Source organism: Ascidiella aspersa, chromosome 3 (genome assembly GCF_963924565.1).
Source record: "Ascidiella aspersa chromosome 3, kaAscAspe10.2, whole genome shotgun sequence".
NCBI lineage: Eukaryota > Metazoa > Chordata > Ascidiacea > Phlebobranchia > Ascidiidae > Ascidiella > Ascidiella aspersa.
This window is the reverse complement of record NC_139449.1, coordinates 13,117,411-13,138,181: the sequence shown is the minus strand read 5'-3', so window position 1 is coordinate 13,138,181 and position 20,771 is coordinate 13,117,411. Positions and strand designations below refer to the sequence as shown.

General features: G+C 38.0%; 1 protein-coding gene and 1 pseudogene across 1 annotated transcript; both read left to right on the top strand.

The window, feature by feature from the left end:
* Positions 1–4,934: 4,934 nt before the first annotated feature.
* On the top strand, positions 4,935–6,109 carry LOC146160276 (uncharacterized; annotated as a pseudogene).
* Positions 6,110–17,295: 11,186 nt separating this feature from the next.
* Positions 17,296–19,096, top strand: LOC146160275 (E3 ubiquitin-protein ligase rnf168-like). Its single transcript, XM_083385505.1, has 2 exons — positions 17,296–17,375; positions 18,070–19,096. Exon 2 carries the CDS (start codon positions 18,100–18,102, stop codon positions 18,919–18,921), a length of 822 nt encoding a protein of 273 aa, XP_083241631.1. The 5' UTR covers positions 17,296–17,375; positions 18,070–18,099; the 3' UTR covers positions 18,922–19,096.
* Positions 19,097–20,771: the final 1,675 nt, after the last annotated feature.

The following is a 20,771-nucleotide window of genomic DNA, read 5'->3' as shown; positions in this document are numbered from 1 at the left end:
AACACTTCCGTGGGAATGACTGGAGCACCGGGTCGCTCCGTTTACAGCTTCCTTTGAATGAAGCGTTCGGACTCGACGCAAGGGAAGTAATTGTGACGCCAGCACGTTGCCAACAGTGTGTTCTCCGCTCGGCATTAAAGAACTTTGACGCCACTTTTGACAGGTTGAAACTAGCTTATAATATATTTAACCCGATCAGCGATCAGTGAATTGAACATTATCAAATTCTCAACAAAACACTAAGTGTGAAATATTGTTATAAACATTTATTAGATTTACCCTTCATATCGATAACAATCAGAATACCTTAATCATCACTATACAATACATGGTTACCGTATTTTTTAGGCTAAAACTCGGAACGCTTTACAACAATCACCAGGTATAGCTTTTTAAGTATGACGTCACAAAATTACGTCGTAGCGTGACGTAATCAAATAAGTTAAAGAAGGCCTTTTGTTGCCAGTCTATTTCTCGCGCGAATATGCAATAAAATACAGAACCATATGTGTTTCGGTTGTTTACGACGAATTAGGAAGTCAAATATTTAATATTTCACGCGAGAAATTTCGCCTTCATTAATTTATTTATTTTTTTCGGCATAATGTTTATACAGACAGTTTGCTGGGTTACCTTGATTAAATTGCAAAAAACAAAACCTCCTCCTACGAGAATACTATGGAAACACATTAGTATCTACACCGGAATGATCTAATATCTTACAACTCATATAATATTATTTTGAATTCCCATCGTAACTAAAAATAAATTATCTAATGCGCAAACAACCAACTCAACCACTGGTCAATTACACGCTATAGCAAGGGTCGGCAACCTTTCGTATACAGTGTGCCAGTTTATGAATAATTTTTCAAATATCAACAACTCGCGTGCCGGACTATTTACTATGTTTGGTTTTGCACTGGCAACCAGGACTGCGGAGTAGGTTAAAACAACCCGAGACTGACTCCGGCTAGATATGCAATTTAGTAGAGTCCCGAGTCCGGCTCAAACTCTTCAGCCTGTATTTATCCATTTACGTAACTAAATTAAGGTGAATATTCAGCAATCAACTTATACGGGTTGTGGAAAATACGCCACCATATTCTTCTATTACCACCTTTTAACAATTTACAGTTTGCTGCCTTATCAGTTTCGAAATTTGGTACTTCACATGCGCACATGTCTCCGCAGCCCTGCTGTGATCTGACATCTATTTTACGAATGATCTAAAATCTAATTTACGCATCTTGGGAGACGCCATAAACCTAATTTCATAAGTTAAATTGTTTAAAAATACCTTAACCCTTGTGAAAAAAACGAACTGTCACGAACACAATACTGTAACCGCTATTTTGAAATATACTTCGACGCTTTTCACCTAGAAGTGTTAGCTATCAATTTCGCTTTTAGCTAGGTTTCTCAGTCGCGCCAAAACACACGTATTACTTTTAATGTACAATGCCCTGCTTTAACGCAGTAAACATCAGTGATGATGTTACATCACGCCAATTTTAGGGCATTGTGACGTAATATAAACCGTTAGTCGTAAACAACAACTTTAACGCCCAGAAAACATAATGTGAAATACATCAGTAAAGATACTAATTTGTGGCACGAACACTAAGATACTAATTTGTGGCACGAACACTGCCGAATCATTTGGCGTGCCCTGATAAATCATCTCGCGTGCCACATTTGGTACGCGTGCCAGGGGTTGCCGACCCCTGCGCTATAGTGACGTTACAACTATATAGATTGAAATTTAACGCAAGGAAATAGAAATGCACGTCTGGTAACACTTCATCAAGTTGACAAAAAAATTTAAGCACAGGAAACTGATATCTGTTTAATGTATAGAAAATAGCTGAATAAAAAGCGGGACATTTTGGTAATTACCAGGGACGCCGGCCCAAAGCTCCAAAAATATATGGCTAAATAGTAACTGTTGCTAAAGTTGCAAAAATGGCTGCGTTTGACTCATATATTGCATTTTTTTAAACATTTGGAACATTTTAATGAATCATTTTAGGTCTGTTTGTTTGGCATTTTGTAGAAAAAACGCTCTTTTTATTAGGTGTTCAGGTCCCCAGTGGTAAACAATGGGCGAAGAAGTGTAAAATACTTTTTTTGTCAGGCATGCAACAATACATAATCCAATGATGTAGACGTAACTCCTTTAGCATACTATAATTTTCGCATATTACTTGATATAGTGGTATGTATCAAGATAGTTTTGGTAAATAAGTTGTATGGGATTGACCCTCAAAGCTACTCAAAGCTCTTTAAAAACCGCGCAAAGCTTACACAACATAGAGTGCGTGCAACAAAACGTGAACAAAAAACATTTCGGAAAAGCACGTTAAATACTACAATATTTACGTAATAAGAATATCAAAGCTTATGCAGAAGTAGGTATCTACTTGAACGTTTTGAATAACATTCATTTTCAACATCAACAGGATGTGGAAATAGAGTACCTAAATCGAATTGCGGCGAAGTCCTACTCGGATTTTTGTCATTCGGACAAGCTAATTTTGACGATGCACATATGAGAAAACGGAATTAAAGTAGGCTAATAATATCAGATAAAACTACGATTTTTCACAATTACCATTCTCAATCGAAGATTTAACAACATAACTTTCGACAGATATTTTCAATTCAGACAGGTTAGGACTAGGTGTTGTTAATGCCTTATATCAGTGGTTCTCAACCGCCGGTCCGTGTCAACTTTCCTGTCGGTTCGCCAAACATATTACAGTTTTTAATCTCAATTGCAAACGCAAGATGCTGAAGGCTTGACCATCAAATTTAGAACTTCGACAGTTCCGTAATTTGCAGCGTTGGGACGTAACTTAGAGTTAGCGATCTACTTTAGACTTGTCATACGTCACATGCGCCCAACTGTTTATAAGTAGGCTACAACTCGTTTAAGTCTTAAACTTTAAGACCAGTTGTCTGTGAAAAACTTTAATAGAACCACGTATAACACGTATGATATCAAAAAGAAAGCGGCAAATTGCTCATTAAATTGAAGTTTCCATTATATACTTTTAAGTTGCATAGTTTTGTCGTAATTACATGTTTGGTTGATTTTGATTTTTGAAGAAAAATTGTTTTTAAATTTTACCGGTCCGTAAGCTAAAAAGTTGAGAACCACTGCCTTATATAACTCATGATCGCCACATCCTTTTGTTTCAAATACGCCTATGTATATTTGGAATTACTTTATAGGCCTTCTGTATACCAGGGTTGGTCAAACCGCGCACGCGGGCGTCATGTGGCTTCACTTTCGGGTTGTATTTCAGTTTTTTATGGTGTCAAATTGCAAATTTTCGTGCACTTGAGTGTTTTTTCACTTTGAATATTTGGTGCAAAAAACAACAAATTTTGTCAGAATAAAAACGCCGTACATCTTATTACAGTTTGGGGCAAAGGCTTTTGTCGCCTAAACCTTTTATGTATTTATGCTGCATTTTCGTTCCGCATTTGCGCACGAGCATTTTATGGTGTCACGATGTCCCCATAAACAAACTTTTGAAATTCAATACTGTTTAGAACAGTGGTTCTCAACCGGGGGTCCACGCAGGGGCGCCCGCAGAATTTTTTTAGGGGGGGGGGGGGGGGGGGCAATCATGGGCGTAACAAGAAAATCGAAAAGGTGGTCCTGAATTTTCAACTTAGGGAATTCCCCTATTTTCTTCTGACGTTAATGAATAATGGCGTCATAAAGCAGTGACAGTATGACGTCATAGAATGGCGATTGCAAGTCGTCATAAAAAATACTAATCAGAAACAGCCAATTACGTCCAGCAAAAGCGAGCACGTGCGTCGTCGACAATCCTGTCAGGCGCCAGCTGCGAAACCACGGAGTGCAATCGTTAACTTCAAAAAACCAAACCAAGACCGTGAAATATGTGTGATTAATTGTGGTACAATCATACATAATTCGACTATCAGCAGCGCAGTTTTTAAGTTCCGTGAACCGAACTAGGGCTAAATTACAAGCACGCCTTTCACCACCTGCAATACTAAACAAAGAACGTTTTTTCCCGGGTGTTATTATGCCACGATTAGTGTAACATCTGCGCCGAGCTGGGTGCCAAGTCAGCTAAATTACAAGCTGCGGTTGAGTGGAAATAAGTTGTGTCCATTGCACACTTAGCACGTGGTCTTAGACTTAGAGTATGCTTAAAGAGCACAATTTTGCATTAACTATCATTACTTAAAAATGGAGACTTTGAAACGCACACGACAGTCACCATTATACCTCCTTTTAAGAATCTGCTTCAGTTAAACAAATGTTGATGTTACACCAACATCGGATGTTAGCACAGAGGCCGAACACTCCGAACAGTGAGGAACATACTGTGTCTAACTCGACGTTTTGTAGCCACAAAAAAAGAAATAAGGTTTAACTTTTGCGTTGTCAATTGTCGAATACACACTTGCTAATCAGTCAACCTAAACAAATAACGAAAGAGAAAAGCTATCCAGGGTTTAAGGTCGACCAAACTAAAAACAAAAAAAAGGCGTTTTGCGCTTGATTTTGGTTTCGCAATAGATTAAGACGCGTGAACAGTTTGTTAAACAATGACAAAAACGAACAAAAAACGATAATGTCACTTACAAAAAGGGGGGTAAGAACTCTCGCTTCCCCTGGATACGCCACTGGGGGTAATGGATAATGTATAATATTTTTAACCTTCATAAGTAATACATATTCATTCGAGATTGGCGCTCCTAGAGCACGGAGCAAAATGAGCGAAAAAGCTAGTTATGCACAAGCGACAGGCGAAAGTGCAGTGAGTGCACTGAAAAGGCCTAACTGTTTAAGCTTTAGAGGAGCTATGCAGCTTAAAAGAGAAGACTTATGGAATTTAAAGAAAGAGGTTGATTTTCCTCTGAAAAAAATTATAGGAATTGTTGAAATGAAAGGGACGCTAGTAGACGTGACGTGTACGACCAGGAAAAATGTACTTGACCTTCATAGAAGACTACTGAATTTGTCATACATTCGTAATGTTCGTTTTTACGAGTCCGATGTGATTAATGTGGGAATTGGTTGGGTACCAATCCCACTCCCGAATGAAGCTATTGAAAGCCGGATTGAAGAACAGTTTGGAGAAGTCAAAAAAATGACACACAGAAAAGACAAAGAAGGGTTATTAACAGGAATGCGATTGCAACAATGAACGAAGCGGATGTAGAAAAAAATCCAATACCAAGCTATATAAGAATGAACGGTTGTGAATTTTATGTAATTAACCTACCACGGACAAAAGATTACTTGCAAGTATTGTGGCGAAACTGGCCACAAACAAGCTGATTGCGCAAAGCGGAAAGCTAATTACCCGCAGCCTCACAGTAAAGCAAACCAATCAGCAACTGCGCCAGGCCAGATTACCAGCTCATCAACGCCTCTGCGCTCAAAAGCGGGTGACAAAACTGCAGTGCAAACGCTCGAGAATAGAAACGAATCACTGCCCGGGGTTCATGCAGTCCCCGTTGATAACCAAAACAACGCAGAATCTCCAAGCTTAGAACTACAAACATCGCGAAAGCGATTCCGCACCAGTCCACCTTTTCTCCCTGACAGTAAATCAAGAAGCATGAGCGAAGTTACCGTCTCACTGGATTGCCCAAATTGTCACACGGACAGTCTTCTGGATCCCCAATGCCGTCAATTTTACTGCTGCAAATGCAAACAAGAATAAAGAGTTACCAACGCATGCTGTGATGACACCGTCTTGTTTTTGGTGCCCTTGGAGGAAACAGTGGCCAACTGCCCCAAGTGCCAGGCCAAAATGAGACTTATGCCCTGCTGTGAGGAAATACAACCGGAGTTCCGAATGGACGGCGATATGTTAGAGTGCGTCCAATGCAAAATGTACGCAATAACTTGTGTGTGTAACACTGTAAATGCCCTTCCAAACATTACCATGTCCAAGGAATGTGTAAATCATCTATGCCAATATAAAGTGATGCACTGCATAGTTGCGGGAAAAAGTCCGCCGAGGTTATTGAACCGAGCCGGCCATATAACTGCAGTTGCGGGTTCCAATATGAATGGGATATCGAACTAGGAGTACAGATGAACAATTAGATGTATTATGGTAACTATTTTGGTGACTATTTTTTGTTGTTGCATAAGGAACTTCAATATTGCATCATTTAATGTGGGGGGTATTCAAAATCCGCGCAAACGAAAGCCAATATTTAACTTTCTTAGAGAAAAAAACTTTAATATTGTCCTTTTGCAGGAAACTCACTCCTCAGTAAGGGACGAAAAATTATGGGAAATGGAGTGGGGATCTAAAATATTATGGCCACATGGCTCTACTCGCAGTAAAGGAGTTGCCATTCTATTGACAAAAAATACCTCGATGTCGATTAAGGAGCTAGAAATAGACCTCGAAGGGAGGTATCTAGTTGTCACGTTAACGGTTGAAGGCAAAGAGTTTAAATTGTGCAACGTTTACGCCCCAAACAACGACGATCCTAAGTTTTTTGATCGGCTATTTGCGAAACTGGCATCTATTGACAACTCAGAGTTAATTTTGGGGGGTGATTTTAATACAATTTTGCAGGGTAACTTAGATAAAAACCAGGGTCCCTCTCATTCTAACCGAAACTCTCGTGCCAGAGTTGTATCGCACATGCAATCCTACAAGTTAAGTGATGCGTTTCGATATTTGCACCCAGCAGCCCGCCAATACTCAAGGTTTCAGGTGAACCCCTTGACCGCGACGCGTATTGATTTCTTTTTAATATCGGAGTCATTATTAAATACCTAAATTCCGCAAATATCACACCAGGCACTAAATCAGATCATAAAATAGTAACCCTTTCGATGACAGTCTCGAGTTATCCTCGTGGCAAAGGATACTGGAAGCTAAACACAAATCTCTTGCTCAACAACGAATACATAAAAAACACGAGGCGCACAATACGTGATTATGTGGCCAACAATCCTAAACATGAGGTGAATCCACACATTCGGTGGGATGCTCTTAAAGCAGTAATCCGTGGGGAGTCCATTAAACACAGCGCCAAAGTAAAACGAGCAAACCGCAGTCAACAGCCATATCTAGAACGGGCGATAGAAGACATTAAACGATAATTAACGCTGACAAATCAACCCAACACGGTTCAAAGCGATAAGTTGGCCAAATTAAAACTGGAGTTAGATAACTTGATTGAAAGACGTACACAAGGTGCTATTATTAGAAGCAGAGCGCGCTGGGCAGAGATGGGTGAAAAAAACACAAAGTACTTTCTAAACTTAGAGAAACGCCACCTCTAAAAAAAATCAATCAACCGCCTAAAAGTGGGTGATCAAATCCAAACAGATCCAAAGAACATTCTAAAAGAACTGGCCAATTTTTTTGAAAATCTATACAAACGATGCGATGCTAAATATACTAAGACACAAATTAACGTACACTTATCGACATTAAATCTGTCGAGGTTAGACGCAATGCAGAAAGAATCGACCGAGCGCCCAATCACGCTTGAGGAAATTCTAGCGGCAATTAACACTATGCCGGGGAATAAGTCCCCGGGCCTTGATGGATTGCCGGTAGAATTTTATCAGACTTTTTGGCATGAGATAAAAACCTTGTTTTACGACGCTTGGATGTATACTGAAAAAACGGGTAAATTTAGTCAAAGTCAAGCGCAAGGTGTAGTAACACTGATCCCCAAGGCACATAAAGATCCTTCGCTGATAACTAATCACCGCCCCATCTCTTTGCTTAATGTGGACTATAAAATTATGTCAAAAGTTATAAACAACAGGTTAAAATCCAATATCGAGTTCCTAATCAGTCGAGACCAAAATGGCTTTATGAAGGGTAGATATATTGGGGATAATCTTCGCCTGCTCTTTGATATTATCAATTCCTCCGATTTTTATAAAATTCCGGGTTCCATACTATCTTTGGACATTTACAAAGCGTTTGACACTGTTGGTTGGGATTTTATTTACGCAGCATTAGGAAATTTTGGCTTCGGACATAACCTAATAAACTGGATAAAATGTTGTTATGCGGAACCTACCTGTAAAATAACCAACAACAACTTTTTGTCGCGCGAATTTAAAATCGAAAGAGGTGTCCGGCAAGGAGACCCATTATCTCCGACGCTTTTTTTGCTATGTATCGAATGTCTAGCAACGGCGTTGCGAAAAGACGAATTTGTAGGAATACAACTGAATAACGACGAATTTAAAGTATCTCTACTTGCTGATGATACGTTAGTCTTTTTAAGAGGCGAACAAACTGATTTCGAACGAATATTTGGTGTGCTATAGATAAATTTGGAGACATGTCCGGATGTAAAATCAATATGCAAAAATCGCTTGCATTCCATGTAGGAGCCAATCGCTCTTCGGCAGAAAAACCTTACGCGAACAAAGGCCTCGAGTGGCCAGAACACTCATTTAAGTACTTAGATGTAAAAATTTCACTGAAAAACCCAAAGGAACTGTTTCCGCTTAACTTTGGTGAAGTTATAAATAAAATTAGTGCAGTCTTAAACATTTGGTCCGGTCGTGGGCTAACTCTTCTGGGACGAATTTATTTCCTAAAAAGCTTAGTGATTCCCACACTAATTTACAAAATTAATGTTCTTCCGGTCAACCTGCCCGAAGCATGGATGCGTAAACTAAAAACGAAATTATTTCAGTTTATATGGGGGTCTAGATGGGAGAGAGTTAAGCGAACAAAAATATGCGCAAATACTGAACACGGAGGAGCAAATATGTTGGACGTTGACGCGTATATTATGTCGCTGAATATTAAATGGATGTCAAAACTTTTTGACGACGAGTATAATGCACCGTGGAAAACGTTCGAAAAAGGCGTTCTAACAGACAAAGAACTCGAATGCTGGCTGCGAGGAGACTTATCTGTCGCATCGAGGCAATGTGCTAAACTAATACCTTTACGCACTACTAGAAAGGCAATATCAGACTGTAGGAAGTATATAACAATAACACAATTGCAAACACTCAAGGCCCGTCCTTTATGGGTAAACAAAAACGTCCGACTCAAGACAGAAACGTTTTATGCAAAGCCACTTATCAATGCGGGAGTTTTTGACCACAATGATCTACTAAACGACTCGGGACACTATATGACCTATGACCAACTGGCAGTTAAGTACAAATTCCACCCAAACAATATAGATTTTAAAACCTTTATTAAAATGATCGCTGCTCTCCCACCTGAGTGGGACCACTCCACGGCAGGATCTCCACCCGATACTAAACTAGTGACCACTTTAAGGCAGATACTTCAGGTACATAACTCATCAAAAACTTTATACAATGAGATAAAAACATACACTACTGATCCTCCCCATAAAGAACAACGCAAGTGGGAACGGGATTTAAATCTGGTACCGAACACAACTCCTTGGGACAGGTTATATAAAAACACTCGTAAAGCCACAATTGAAACTAAACTGCGATCCTTTCAAATTAAACTTAATCTTCGTGTGATTGTGACCAATGATGCGCTATTCTCCTATAACTGAAACCAACCGGTGTGTTTTTTGCAATTTAAATTTTGAAACAATTTCTCATGTGTTTTTCTATTGCGAACATGTTGTAAAGTTTTGAGAAGAAGTCACTGCTTGGATTTCAGCAAAACTTTTTATATCCCTACAAACCATTCCAGTAACTGTGCTGTTTGGTACTGTAAATGAGGATGATTTGCTAAACTGTTTACTGATTTGTGCTCGCTTTGTGATTTATCGATGTAGGGGAAAACCGGGAACTGTGAGCCACTTTTTGAACTTTCGCCCGTAACTTTTGCGTTTCTAACCCGTTATGGCTAATAATTGGACAAATGGTGCTTTAGAGCTTTAGGTTGACTGTTTTGAAGTTTTAAATGGTTTACGTTCAAACCTTTTAATTGAGAAACTGAAACGTCGGGGTCTTTAAAATGGCTCAAGGGTCCCTCATATTTGGGTCCGTTGAACCACGATGGAGGGACCCTTGAGACACTTTATTTAAACGTTAATTTTACTTAAAAAACAAAGTCAAACAGCACATTGCTTTAAAATGGTGTATTTAATAGACGAAAAACAACATTTCAAATAACAATACAAGTATTCATTTGTAAGCGGCATTGGTACTAATCAGGTTGCACAGAATATCTTTCATTGAGGACTCAACAAATCCGCTTTTATTGTCCTTACCTAAAAATATATTTCAAAATCACCATCTTTATCTTTAAGAAATGACCTACATAATAATGCACACTTTTATTATCTTTACACTTATACAGAACAACATAACTATTAATTTTTGCAGTTAAATAAGCTGTTATTAAACTTTAACTTTACGTTTTTTCTGCAATCTTTTTTGTATCAGACTTGTGATTCTAACAGGCAAGTAGATAAATAAAGCCTTTAAACACATCTTTTTCATCTAAAGAGGGGACATTTTTAAGCTTGAAACAGCAAACTAAAAATCAGGCTCTTGAAATCCAACTTGGTAATTAGACATTTGGAAACATCTTATGGTGCAAAGATTCCATGTCAATGTTTGTAAATGCCTGTAAATCATATTACGTAAAGTTATTTGACAAAACAAAAACTATCAACAGCTCAAAAAGAAAATAAAGGGTAAAAACTCAATGATTAGACCAATAAGCAAACTAAACAGCTAAATTTGTTCCAAAAGCCATGTAGAACAAAAAATCCATCTTAATAATAAACTTTATAAGTCCTTATTGTATTATTTTTTTTACATTTTCTTACCTGTATTGTGACATTTTAAAAGCAACTTGATGTTATCCCTTTAGGCTTGTGTCTTTAACATATATTGACATGATACTTTGATCAACAGAGTGAGCTTCTGCTTACAATTTTTTTGATTAAAATTTATCATTAGCATCTTTGACAGCAAGCTTCATAAAACCTGCTAAAAAGGTGCCACATAGTATTTCTGCAATATTTTTTTAATAGACATTTTATATTATGTTATGTAAACTGTAAATATTACTAATATGTATTACATTGGCGTCAGTTACCAAGAGACCAGTGGCTCAAAGGTCCCTGTTTTTATTGTCTCATCGGTCCCGCACCACAAATGTTGACTATCTCAGCAAAAAAAAGGTTTATAAAAACTTTTAAATTTGTAAAATACTGGCTAATCTGACAGAGTACTGTCCCTACTTTGTATATAAGTAAAGATAATTTTAATAATAACTCTTTGAAACACAGAAAACAAAAATAGTAAACCCCCAAAAATTTAGTTTTAACCTGACAAAATGCATTTTTTTTTTTTTTTTTTTTTTGGTGGCATCCATTGGATACCGGAGGGGGGGAGTTTATTTGGGGAGGCGACAAAAGAGTAGCAAGTACGCAAAGGAAAAAGAAGTGAGTAAGAGTGGAACAAAGTGTACAAGTAAAAAAGGATAGTGGTTAATGTATTAAGTTGAAAACAAGGGTTGCTCTCCTGGCATCGGGGGTCAACTGATGTGTTGCTTTTTGTTGCGGATATATACGTCATGTTATGCGGGTAAGTTGTACCCGCATTCACAATCTTCATCGTATTCAACGACTCGTTTGCAATTTTGGCATATGAGGAAGGTCTTGGAGCATCGTCTGCAGAGGTAAGCCTTCGCATTCCGTGCTCGATCAGTTAGTTGGTTGCAGTACCGACAATTCCATCGAGGGTGAGTCGGTGAGGTTGACGATTTGGTTGACGAGGATGAGGTGCTCGTCAGATGGTCCTCTTTGGGTAGTTTGCTTGTGGGAGGTGTTGTCTTGGTTTTTCTTTTCTCGGGTTTGGATTTGTTGGGGCTACTTGGTTTAGGGGGGACGTCGGGTTGTTCAATTATTTCTTCAGGGCCGAAATGTAGGAGGTCCGTTGGGTTGTCGCTATTGGTTGGTTCGGAAGTTGCTTTTGATTGGTTGTTGATATTGGTGGATTGCTTTATGTGTTGCTGGTGCCTTTTGTATGGTAAGTTGATGGAGCGGTGTCGAATTGGCTGTCGGGGGATTTGGGAGTTTCAGTGGAGTGGTGCAGGTTGGTCCGAGGGCTGTGCAGTTTTCTTTAATGTGGCCGAAGTCTTTGCAGAGGTAGCACTGCGGTGGTTGACCCAGGTACCTCACCGGGAAAGTGAGGCCCTGGCATCGCACTGCAGCTGGTATCGGGTTTGCTTTCAAGTCTTTAGTCCTCATTTCCAGGGTGATTCTTCCATCGGGGAGTCCAGCGTAACGGTCCTTTCTCCTTGTTTCTTTGATGAAACCGTGCTTGGGTTGCACGACACTGATGATGGCGGTTATGTCGAACCGGGGAGGTACATGGGCGAGCTCGACGCTAGTGAATTCAGCTTCATAGCGTCGAGCGAACTCGACTTCAGGGATTCTTCTTAATTTGCATACGAGTTCCTGCGCTTGAGGTCCAGTGTGACAGGTAAAGTCCACAAATCCAGACTTTCGTTGGATGATACCTTCGAGGTTGGATACTTCGAATGAGATGAGTTCTAGAATCTTGTAAATGTATTCTCTTGTTTGCTTCTCTGGAATTCTTGCTAGAACTTCAGTCTCTCTCGAGAAGATCTCCTTGCGTCCTAACATGTTTCTTGCTTTGTCGAGTTAAAAATTCGAACTGTTACCTGACAAAATGCATTTTTCTACCTAAATTTTACAATATACGATCAATCCCGCTGATTTTGTTGTTAGGAAGCCATTATAACATGCTTGAAAGAGCTAACTAAGTTAGAGGCGCTAAAGTGTTAAAATATTAAAGTTATTGGGGGTGGCTCATCGGTCCGGCCTGATCATAGGTCCCGGTTGTTCCCTAAATACGCCAAAACTTTTCCTTCTTTATTAATGTTCAAGAACATGGTAAAAACAGTGAAAAAATCAGAATACCATATTGCGCTAGGAAATAAGAATCTTGCTGCTTTTCGAGTTAAATGGTCCAGTCTGTAAACGTATACCTGTTGCTTCTTGTTAAGTGCTATCCATCTTTTATCTCTCGTGCGTCATTTTCTTCCGCCGTGTAACTTATTATCCCGTAATAAAAGTAACCTAAAGTAATACATATTACACTTACAAATAATACTAATATTCGCATTTTAAAATTCCAGGGGTCAAGTGCCTCCCCTTGCCCCGTGGGGGCGCCAATGGGTCCACGGATCCTGGGGGTCCGCAAAACGTTTTCAGGGTGTCCGCAAAAACTTCAAAATATATCTTTATTAAATTAATTAAAGCTGGGATATGTGCTTAATCACATTCTTGGTAAGTGATAAAATCACGTTGTAACATGTTGTAAGTCGTATTGAGTAGGGCGTAACACTTTCATTGTGATATAACACAAATAGGTTGTAAAATGAAAGGCAGCATTACAACAGTTCACATATCTACTGGATTTTGGTTTAACTTTGTGCTATCGTTCGCAAAGATGACATGCGTCTAGTCTAGCATTGTTGGAAACACAACCACGCATTTCAAGACTAATTTCGTAGATGCAGCAGAAATCACATTCAAATAAACGTGTAATAATAAAGCTAATTTGGTGTGTTCTGTTACTTTACTCAACATACGGTGCCCTACGCAGATATACTGAACTATTAAAAAGACAAAACACAATTTTGTCTAAAACAAGTTAATTTTGATGTCAAAAATCAACGTTATTTCTACTTCACGTATGACGTTCTAAACTGGTTGCATTATAGTTTTACGCAACGTTAAAATACAGCGTTAGTTTAACGTGTAAACGACGCCTAAACTGGTCTAAAAATGTTAGTATTGACGTCAGTAATAGACGTTCTTTGCATGTCACGTATGACGTTGTAAATTTGTTTCATTGTGGTTCGTCGCAACGTTTAAAAATAACGTTCATAATAAGTTCAGTGACGTCCGTAATGATGTAACACATGTTAGGTTCGACGTCTGGAATCAACGTCGTTTTTACGTTACAAATGACGTTGAAATTTTGTCGCATTGCGGTTTGTTCTAACGTTAAATTAGACGTTAGGGCCACGTTTTGCATTGCTTTTGATAACAACGCCACGACATGTTTTCTTAACGTTCGTTTGAACACATTCCCACAACATTTACGTCGAAAAAACGCTGTGTGTTAGCTGGGACATTCTGTTGATAAACAGCAATCAAAGATAAATTTTGAGGCACAGGTTCTAAGATGTAAACTAAGTAAAAAATAAAACCACGGTTGACAGTGCTTGTTTTTGCACATCTATCTAACTAAATTTAAAAGTTTGCCGGCCGGTCGGTTGACCACCACACATTGCGCACATGTTCGCCGCTCGGTCGCTGACAGGCAATCTTTAAGGAGACATACAGAGCAACGTCGCTCATACTGCATGCTCTCTCTTAAGCGAGACGCCGGGCGAGTGGGTAAAATAGAAAGAAACTCGTGTGCTCCCAGACAAAAAATAAATGTTTCTTTCTATGAGAGAAAGTCTTCTTATAGCCTTTAAGTTTCTCTGATTTCTCTATTTTATATAATGCAACAATTGAAGGCTCAATAAAAAGTCATGTTGTTGGACACTTTGTAAACATAATTTAAAAAAGTGTTATATCAAATAGTAGCCTAGTAATGTTTTTTCAACTGATTTAGCATGAAGAAGTATGAATACTTTGAATAGTGTTGTAACTTTGTGCGACGTACCCTACTCTATGCTATTTATGTTATTCTTTAGTCTATGTTTATTTGTGCCTTTGTTGTGTTGCGGGTTATGTTTACTTAAAACGCTGTTAATAAAAGCCTAGCAATCCCTAGGTAACCACAAATAGTATGATTTAAATCAGTGACCGGCAAACTTTTTTCGTCGCGGCCCAAAGTACTCTTTTCGGAGCTCTTTAAGGCCCACCACGTAAAGCCACCACGCAAAAAGTGCCAGGATATTTGTTTTAAGTTGGGGGCATTAGAATGACGTCCCAAAGTTAGAAATACTTGTTTTACTCGAACGCACTCGTGCGCAAATATGAAGCTAAAGTCCAGTTGAATTGAGTGTATATAAAAATAAAAATTTAAAAAACATACTTAGGTTGATTCGTTTTACATATGCAAAACTTCAATTAAAAGGATATGTGACGCATAAGTCACATAAAATAATTCGAATATTGTTCAAAATAACGGCATTTATTGTAACATTTAGCAGAAATTGGACTGTACCAGTTATGAGTCACAGGATGCAAGAAATTATAGAACACGCTCTTTTGGGCTGAATAGATTAAAGTATATACCTTAAAGTACATAAAAATCCCTTCATTTGACGTCACAAGTAACGCCGTAGTTCAAGTAATTTAAGAAACTGTATGTTGTTCTCGAACCAACCAGTGTACTGGTATTATGTAACTAAACCAAGTTTATCTCGCAAAACGCTTAAAAATTGCGTATATTTGTTTTTAGTTGGCGAATCTCTTACCATAGACGTGTACTTAAATGCATAAAAGATTAACACTATATCAATTACAAAGCTGAATGGCGGCACCCGCAATCACGTAAAACGTTCGCACGAAACGCGTAAAAGGAATTCATTACGTTAGTCTTGTTTTAAAATTTGGATAAATGTTACTCATGATACGCGCCATAATAAGTTGAACAGATAATTATTTTCAACTACATTTATTTTGATAGAAATTACATTTTGCCGGGAGTCTATCTAAGTTCATACAGTTTAGGCTGTTGACACCAAGAAAATATTATACGACTCCTTGATGCCGAAAACACTGCCTGAGACATTGTAAAAATACGAATTACGGCTATCACGCGGCACACAACTACATGATAACACTAAGCTATTCAAAAGTGACTCGCGGCCCACCAAAAATAGCTCTGCGGCCTACATTTGGGCCGCGGCCCACAGTTTGCCGACCACTGATTTAAATAGTCATGGTCGTTTATTAAATATTGCAAGTTACTGATAAAATGCGTAAAAATGGCAAATAAAGCATTTTCTAACTGCAATATAGGCCTACCTGTATTTGTTTTGTTGTTTAAAATGTATATTACCAACATATTAAACCAATAAAGAGGTATGTTTGTTTTGTCGCTTGGTTTTAAAAATGTGCTTTCTCTATATGCTGAAACACGTATATGCAAATTTTCTCTATATGCTGAAACACTTATATGCAAGTACTTTAGGTGTATTGTTAGTATAGTTAGAAAGCGATAAAGGCATCTGCAGAATGTAAAAACAAAAACATTTTTACCCAATCAGCCGATTTAAACTTTCATTTTGGTCACTTTTTTACAGATTTTGAGAAGTCGGCGACAGGGTGTCATCTAGTTGTTGACAGGGTGTCACTGATTCAGTGACAGCGTGTCACCGAATCAGTCACAGGGTGTCACTAAATCGATGACAAGTGTCACCGAATTGGTGACAGGGTGTCACTAATCAGTGACAGGGTGTCACTAATCAGTGACAGGATGTCACTGAATCAGTGACAGGTGTCACCGAATCAGTGACAGGATGTCACTGAATCGGTGACAGGGTGTCACAGAAGTGGTGACAGGTGTCACCGAAAAGGTGACAGGTGTCAGCATTTTGGTGACATTGACAAGGTGTCAGATTTGTAGACCGTTTTTTTGCGTTACTTTCTACGTACCAAATCGATGGAGCGCCAAAATTTGCTTTCTATTTGTTTCGTTGTTGATGTTAATAACGACATTTTTTTTTCAGATTATACCACCGAGCTTTATTTATAATGAATGTGATGATAGACCCCAACAACATGTTTACATGAATTGATTTTTTTATTAATGTTTCCTGTTGGAATTATTAGCGCTCTTTCACTATTGTACGTAAAAATTAAAAAAAAAACTTTCTTCAAATGCCGCATACCACAACGCATATTGTTTGGGTTAGGGTGCGGTTTAGCGTTTGGTTGAAGGTGGGTCAAGTTATTATTAATAATAAACATAATATTACTTGACCCACCCTAACCCAAACAATATGCGTTGTGGTATGCGGTATTATTTTGTTTTCTTTTTTGGATAACTTTTCACCTACATAAGTGAAAGAGCGCCAATATTTTTTATGATTTACAATACAGTATTGTTATTGTTAGTGTCACAGTATCAACAAGGCCGTTCCCCGAAGAAACTGCTTCCTCTGTGTTAACTGCATTAATGCAAAATTCAAAAATATGAATCTTAGATGTCTTTGTTGTATGATCTAGCATATTTTAGCCAACCGTTTTCTTTTTTACAACTACATTTTTCTTTATTTTAGGGTTCAGAGGTTGCACTCGCCCGCTCCTCAATGCCAAGTACAATTTGCTGTGGGCGAGTGCATAAACAAAAAGTTTGTTGTTCTTATGAGACATCATAGACTTTTGTTATCTTCAAAGAAAATTATGTTAAACGCCAAAGACTAAAGGTATAAATCGTTTATGATACATAGCTTGTGCAGCTATAACACAAATAAAACCAATGTCGCACACATGGTAAAGAGTCATACGCATTGAGAGTTGTAGTAAACAATCTAATTTACCCATGCTAGAACTATGTATGTTAACTCACAGATACAAAAATGCACAGATGTGCCAACATTTGGGCAAGTGTTATTTTCTTTGCTAATTTTTAGACACTTACCGAACTGGGAGATTGCAGTTTAAATTCAAAATCAACCCTGTGTTAATTGTTTTTTAATATAACCACAACACCTAGTAAAATATTCACGTGGTTCCTCTACAGTTGCCAGGTCAATGGTGCTCACAACTTAGTTACCCAAAAATTCTTGATGCTTTCATATAAAGTAATTTATATATTTTAGGCAAATTTGCGGCCGCTATTTGTTTTGTATAGAAATTTAATAATAATTAATAAGCAATTAAACGTATACAATGCACAGGTTGAAGAGCACAGTCCTAGAGACACAAAGTTTAATAAATATTTGATCCCTCTTATAAATATTTGATTTTATCCCACTTATGAATAACCCTTTAACTTGTTGAAAACTAAATTGTCGGGGCCTGGTTTTAAAAGACATAATTTTGCCATAATTTTTCTTAGGCTTATTTAAAAAACACAAACATAAATACAAAAACATTATATATTATTCGCTGTTGCAGGTGTAGCAAATTTGTTGGACTGTTGGTAAAATGTTAAGTCCAAGTGATGTGGTTTGCCCAATTTGCTTGGATATTTTCATAGAGCCTGTGACACTATGTTGCAGTCATGAGTTGTGTAAGAATTGTTATGAAGAACATTTTCTAAAGGCTGATTTCCGATGTCCTATGTGTAAAAAGCGCCTAAGTTCATGGGCCAGAAAAGCTGCACAGACCGATACCTTGGTAAATATCACCAAGTGGAACACCATTCAGGAGCAGTTTCACGACATTGTTGAGAAAAAGCGCAATGGCGAAGACACCTATCAACTTCTAATTCCTTCAGCATTAAATGTCACCCAACCTGGAGAAGTCCACAAGGAGTATATGCAGCAAAAACAAGAATGGGAAAACAAACAGAGGGAGATTATAAACGAAGAAGAAGATGCATCAATGACCCTAATAAAACAAATTTTGCTTGAAGAAAAATTAGAATTGGAGAGAAAGCGAAACAAACAGCTAGAAGCTGATAAGGAACTAGCCAATTTAATTAGCAATGAGCTAAACCAAACTGTTAGCCCAGAAGATGTCAATACAAAACTGTTGCGATCGCTCACTTCCACTTTAAAAAAAACTCCAAATAGAAAAAAGGACAAACCTTCCTTGAACTCATTGGATAGGTATTTTAGCCCCACTCGTAAACGTAGCAATAGTGAAAACAAATCCAACTTAAAAAACTGTAGTAATGTTGCCAAAAGATTAAAAGTTGGTTCTTATGCCTTAACATCACAATGTGGTGAAACATCAAACAGTTCAGTGTTATCTGATTATCACGAAGGTGATTTTAATGTTAAAGAAAATGTTTCACCAAGTTAAAAAGTAATAAATATTTATTCGTTTTAAAATTACATGGTTAACAGTAACACCCACTAAATTAAACCCTCTTTAAACTTTCTGTGTTGTTTTATAGTTTTTTATTGAGTGATGTTTTTGAGTACTTTTCTTTGTTCCATTGATTTATCAGCCTTTTATAGTTGTAATTAAACACATTTCTGGAATTTCCGTTTCACTAGACAACAGGATATTGTCAAGTATAAAATAGGGTTTAAGGCAATATTTACCTGTTGATTATTATGAACTATTTTTGACTGTCACTATAATCTCCATATAAAATTAGCTTCGTTTGTTTACCGGTCGGACGCTCGATGTTTGTTGTAAGAGGCACTGTGTGCGACAGAGCTCCGTCTCAAGCGATAGGGCTCGCGATCCTCAAATGGAAAGAAAGTCATTTTTTCTCAGACAGAAAAATGAGTCTGAGCGCGTATCCAGCGAGCGTCACCGCAATACTCCAGTTTAAACGGTCACGAGTAAAACAATAGATAGGCAGAGACAGAGTTGGTAAAATAACGTGTTACATAATTTTTGTTTATCTAAACTCGCAGGTATTTTATAGTGTGGAATTGTTTGAAGTATATACCAGCAGGTTTTCGATGTGTCCATGCCGCATGCTTCCTTTGTGGCCGTTTATAGGTTTACCAGTTTTTAGCCGGTTTGGACAATATAACTGTAATAGGAAATATAACTCAACTAATGACATCCACCACGTTAGCCGTCTCGCAGTTGCAGTTTTACCAGACTTACCACAGCTGCCATTCGGTCGTTCTACGACGTTCACTGTTGATGCGTGAGCCCACATCTCAATTTTTCCACAAGATTTCTATGTTTGCCGCGAAGTGCAAGATATTCCAATATTTTTATTCTTTCGTTTAAGTTTGCTTTTGGACACTGTGGAATTGATAGGCCCTACGCATAGCTAGGTTAAAGGGAGAGGACACAAGGTTCTCCGAGGTTTCCATTTTTTAAATCCGTGGCGACTCGCGACACCCTGATGCGTAGCATCAATTTTTCAAGTACTTTTCAAAATATTTTCGTTTCATAACCAAACTTAGCAGCGTTAAATAAATAAAACATCACACAAATGTATGTTAATAACTGAGATCTAGCCCTTTGAAACTGCTTTTTGACCGACCATGCGCCAATGCTTGCTCAATCTGTTAGTACAAGCAACCTCATAGAAGGGGATCCACAGTACCATATCATTTATTCAATGAAACATTCACACAAATGTGTGTTAATTACTGAGATCTAGCCCTTCGAAACTGCTTTTTGACCAACGACTACGGCTTGAAACAACCATGCGCCAATGCTTGCTAAGCAGCTTGCTTTTTAAAAAGCAGCTTCGAAGGGCTAGATCTCAGTTATGTGTGAATGTTTCATTGAATAAATGATATCAGCCCACCTATTTATGCTTATGGTCACGATAAGCAGTTGCTATGAAGAAAAGTAAAAGTTTTATATCATTACGATATAAAGGCTTTTAACCCAATTATTGTCGTAAAAGGTGGGTAACTGCAACGCCCCGCCAATGAAAATTATCCGGCCGCCACCTCTTTAACAAACTGCATGGGAACGAGCCTAGTATTTATTTTTATTACATTTTGGGATATAGTTTTATAGCCTACCTTACTAAATGCAAAAAAAGTTCTTGCTTTGTGCGAATCAGGTTAATCATTCTAGATTCTAGCCTACAATGAAAGTTTCGCTTCAAATGTGAACGCGTTTTTATAAATATTTTATTTACACCTTTTGGTTATGTTCTTAATTGAATGACACTGGTTGGAATCAAATTTTTAAACAAACAAACGAATTGTCGCGCTTCGTTTGAA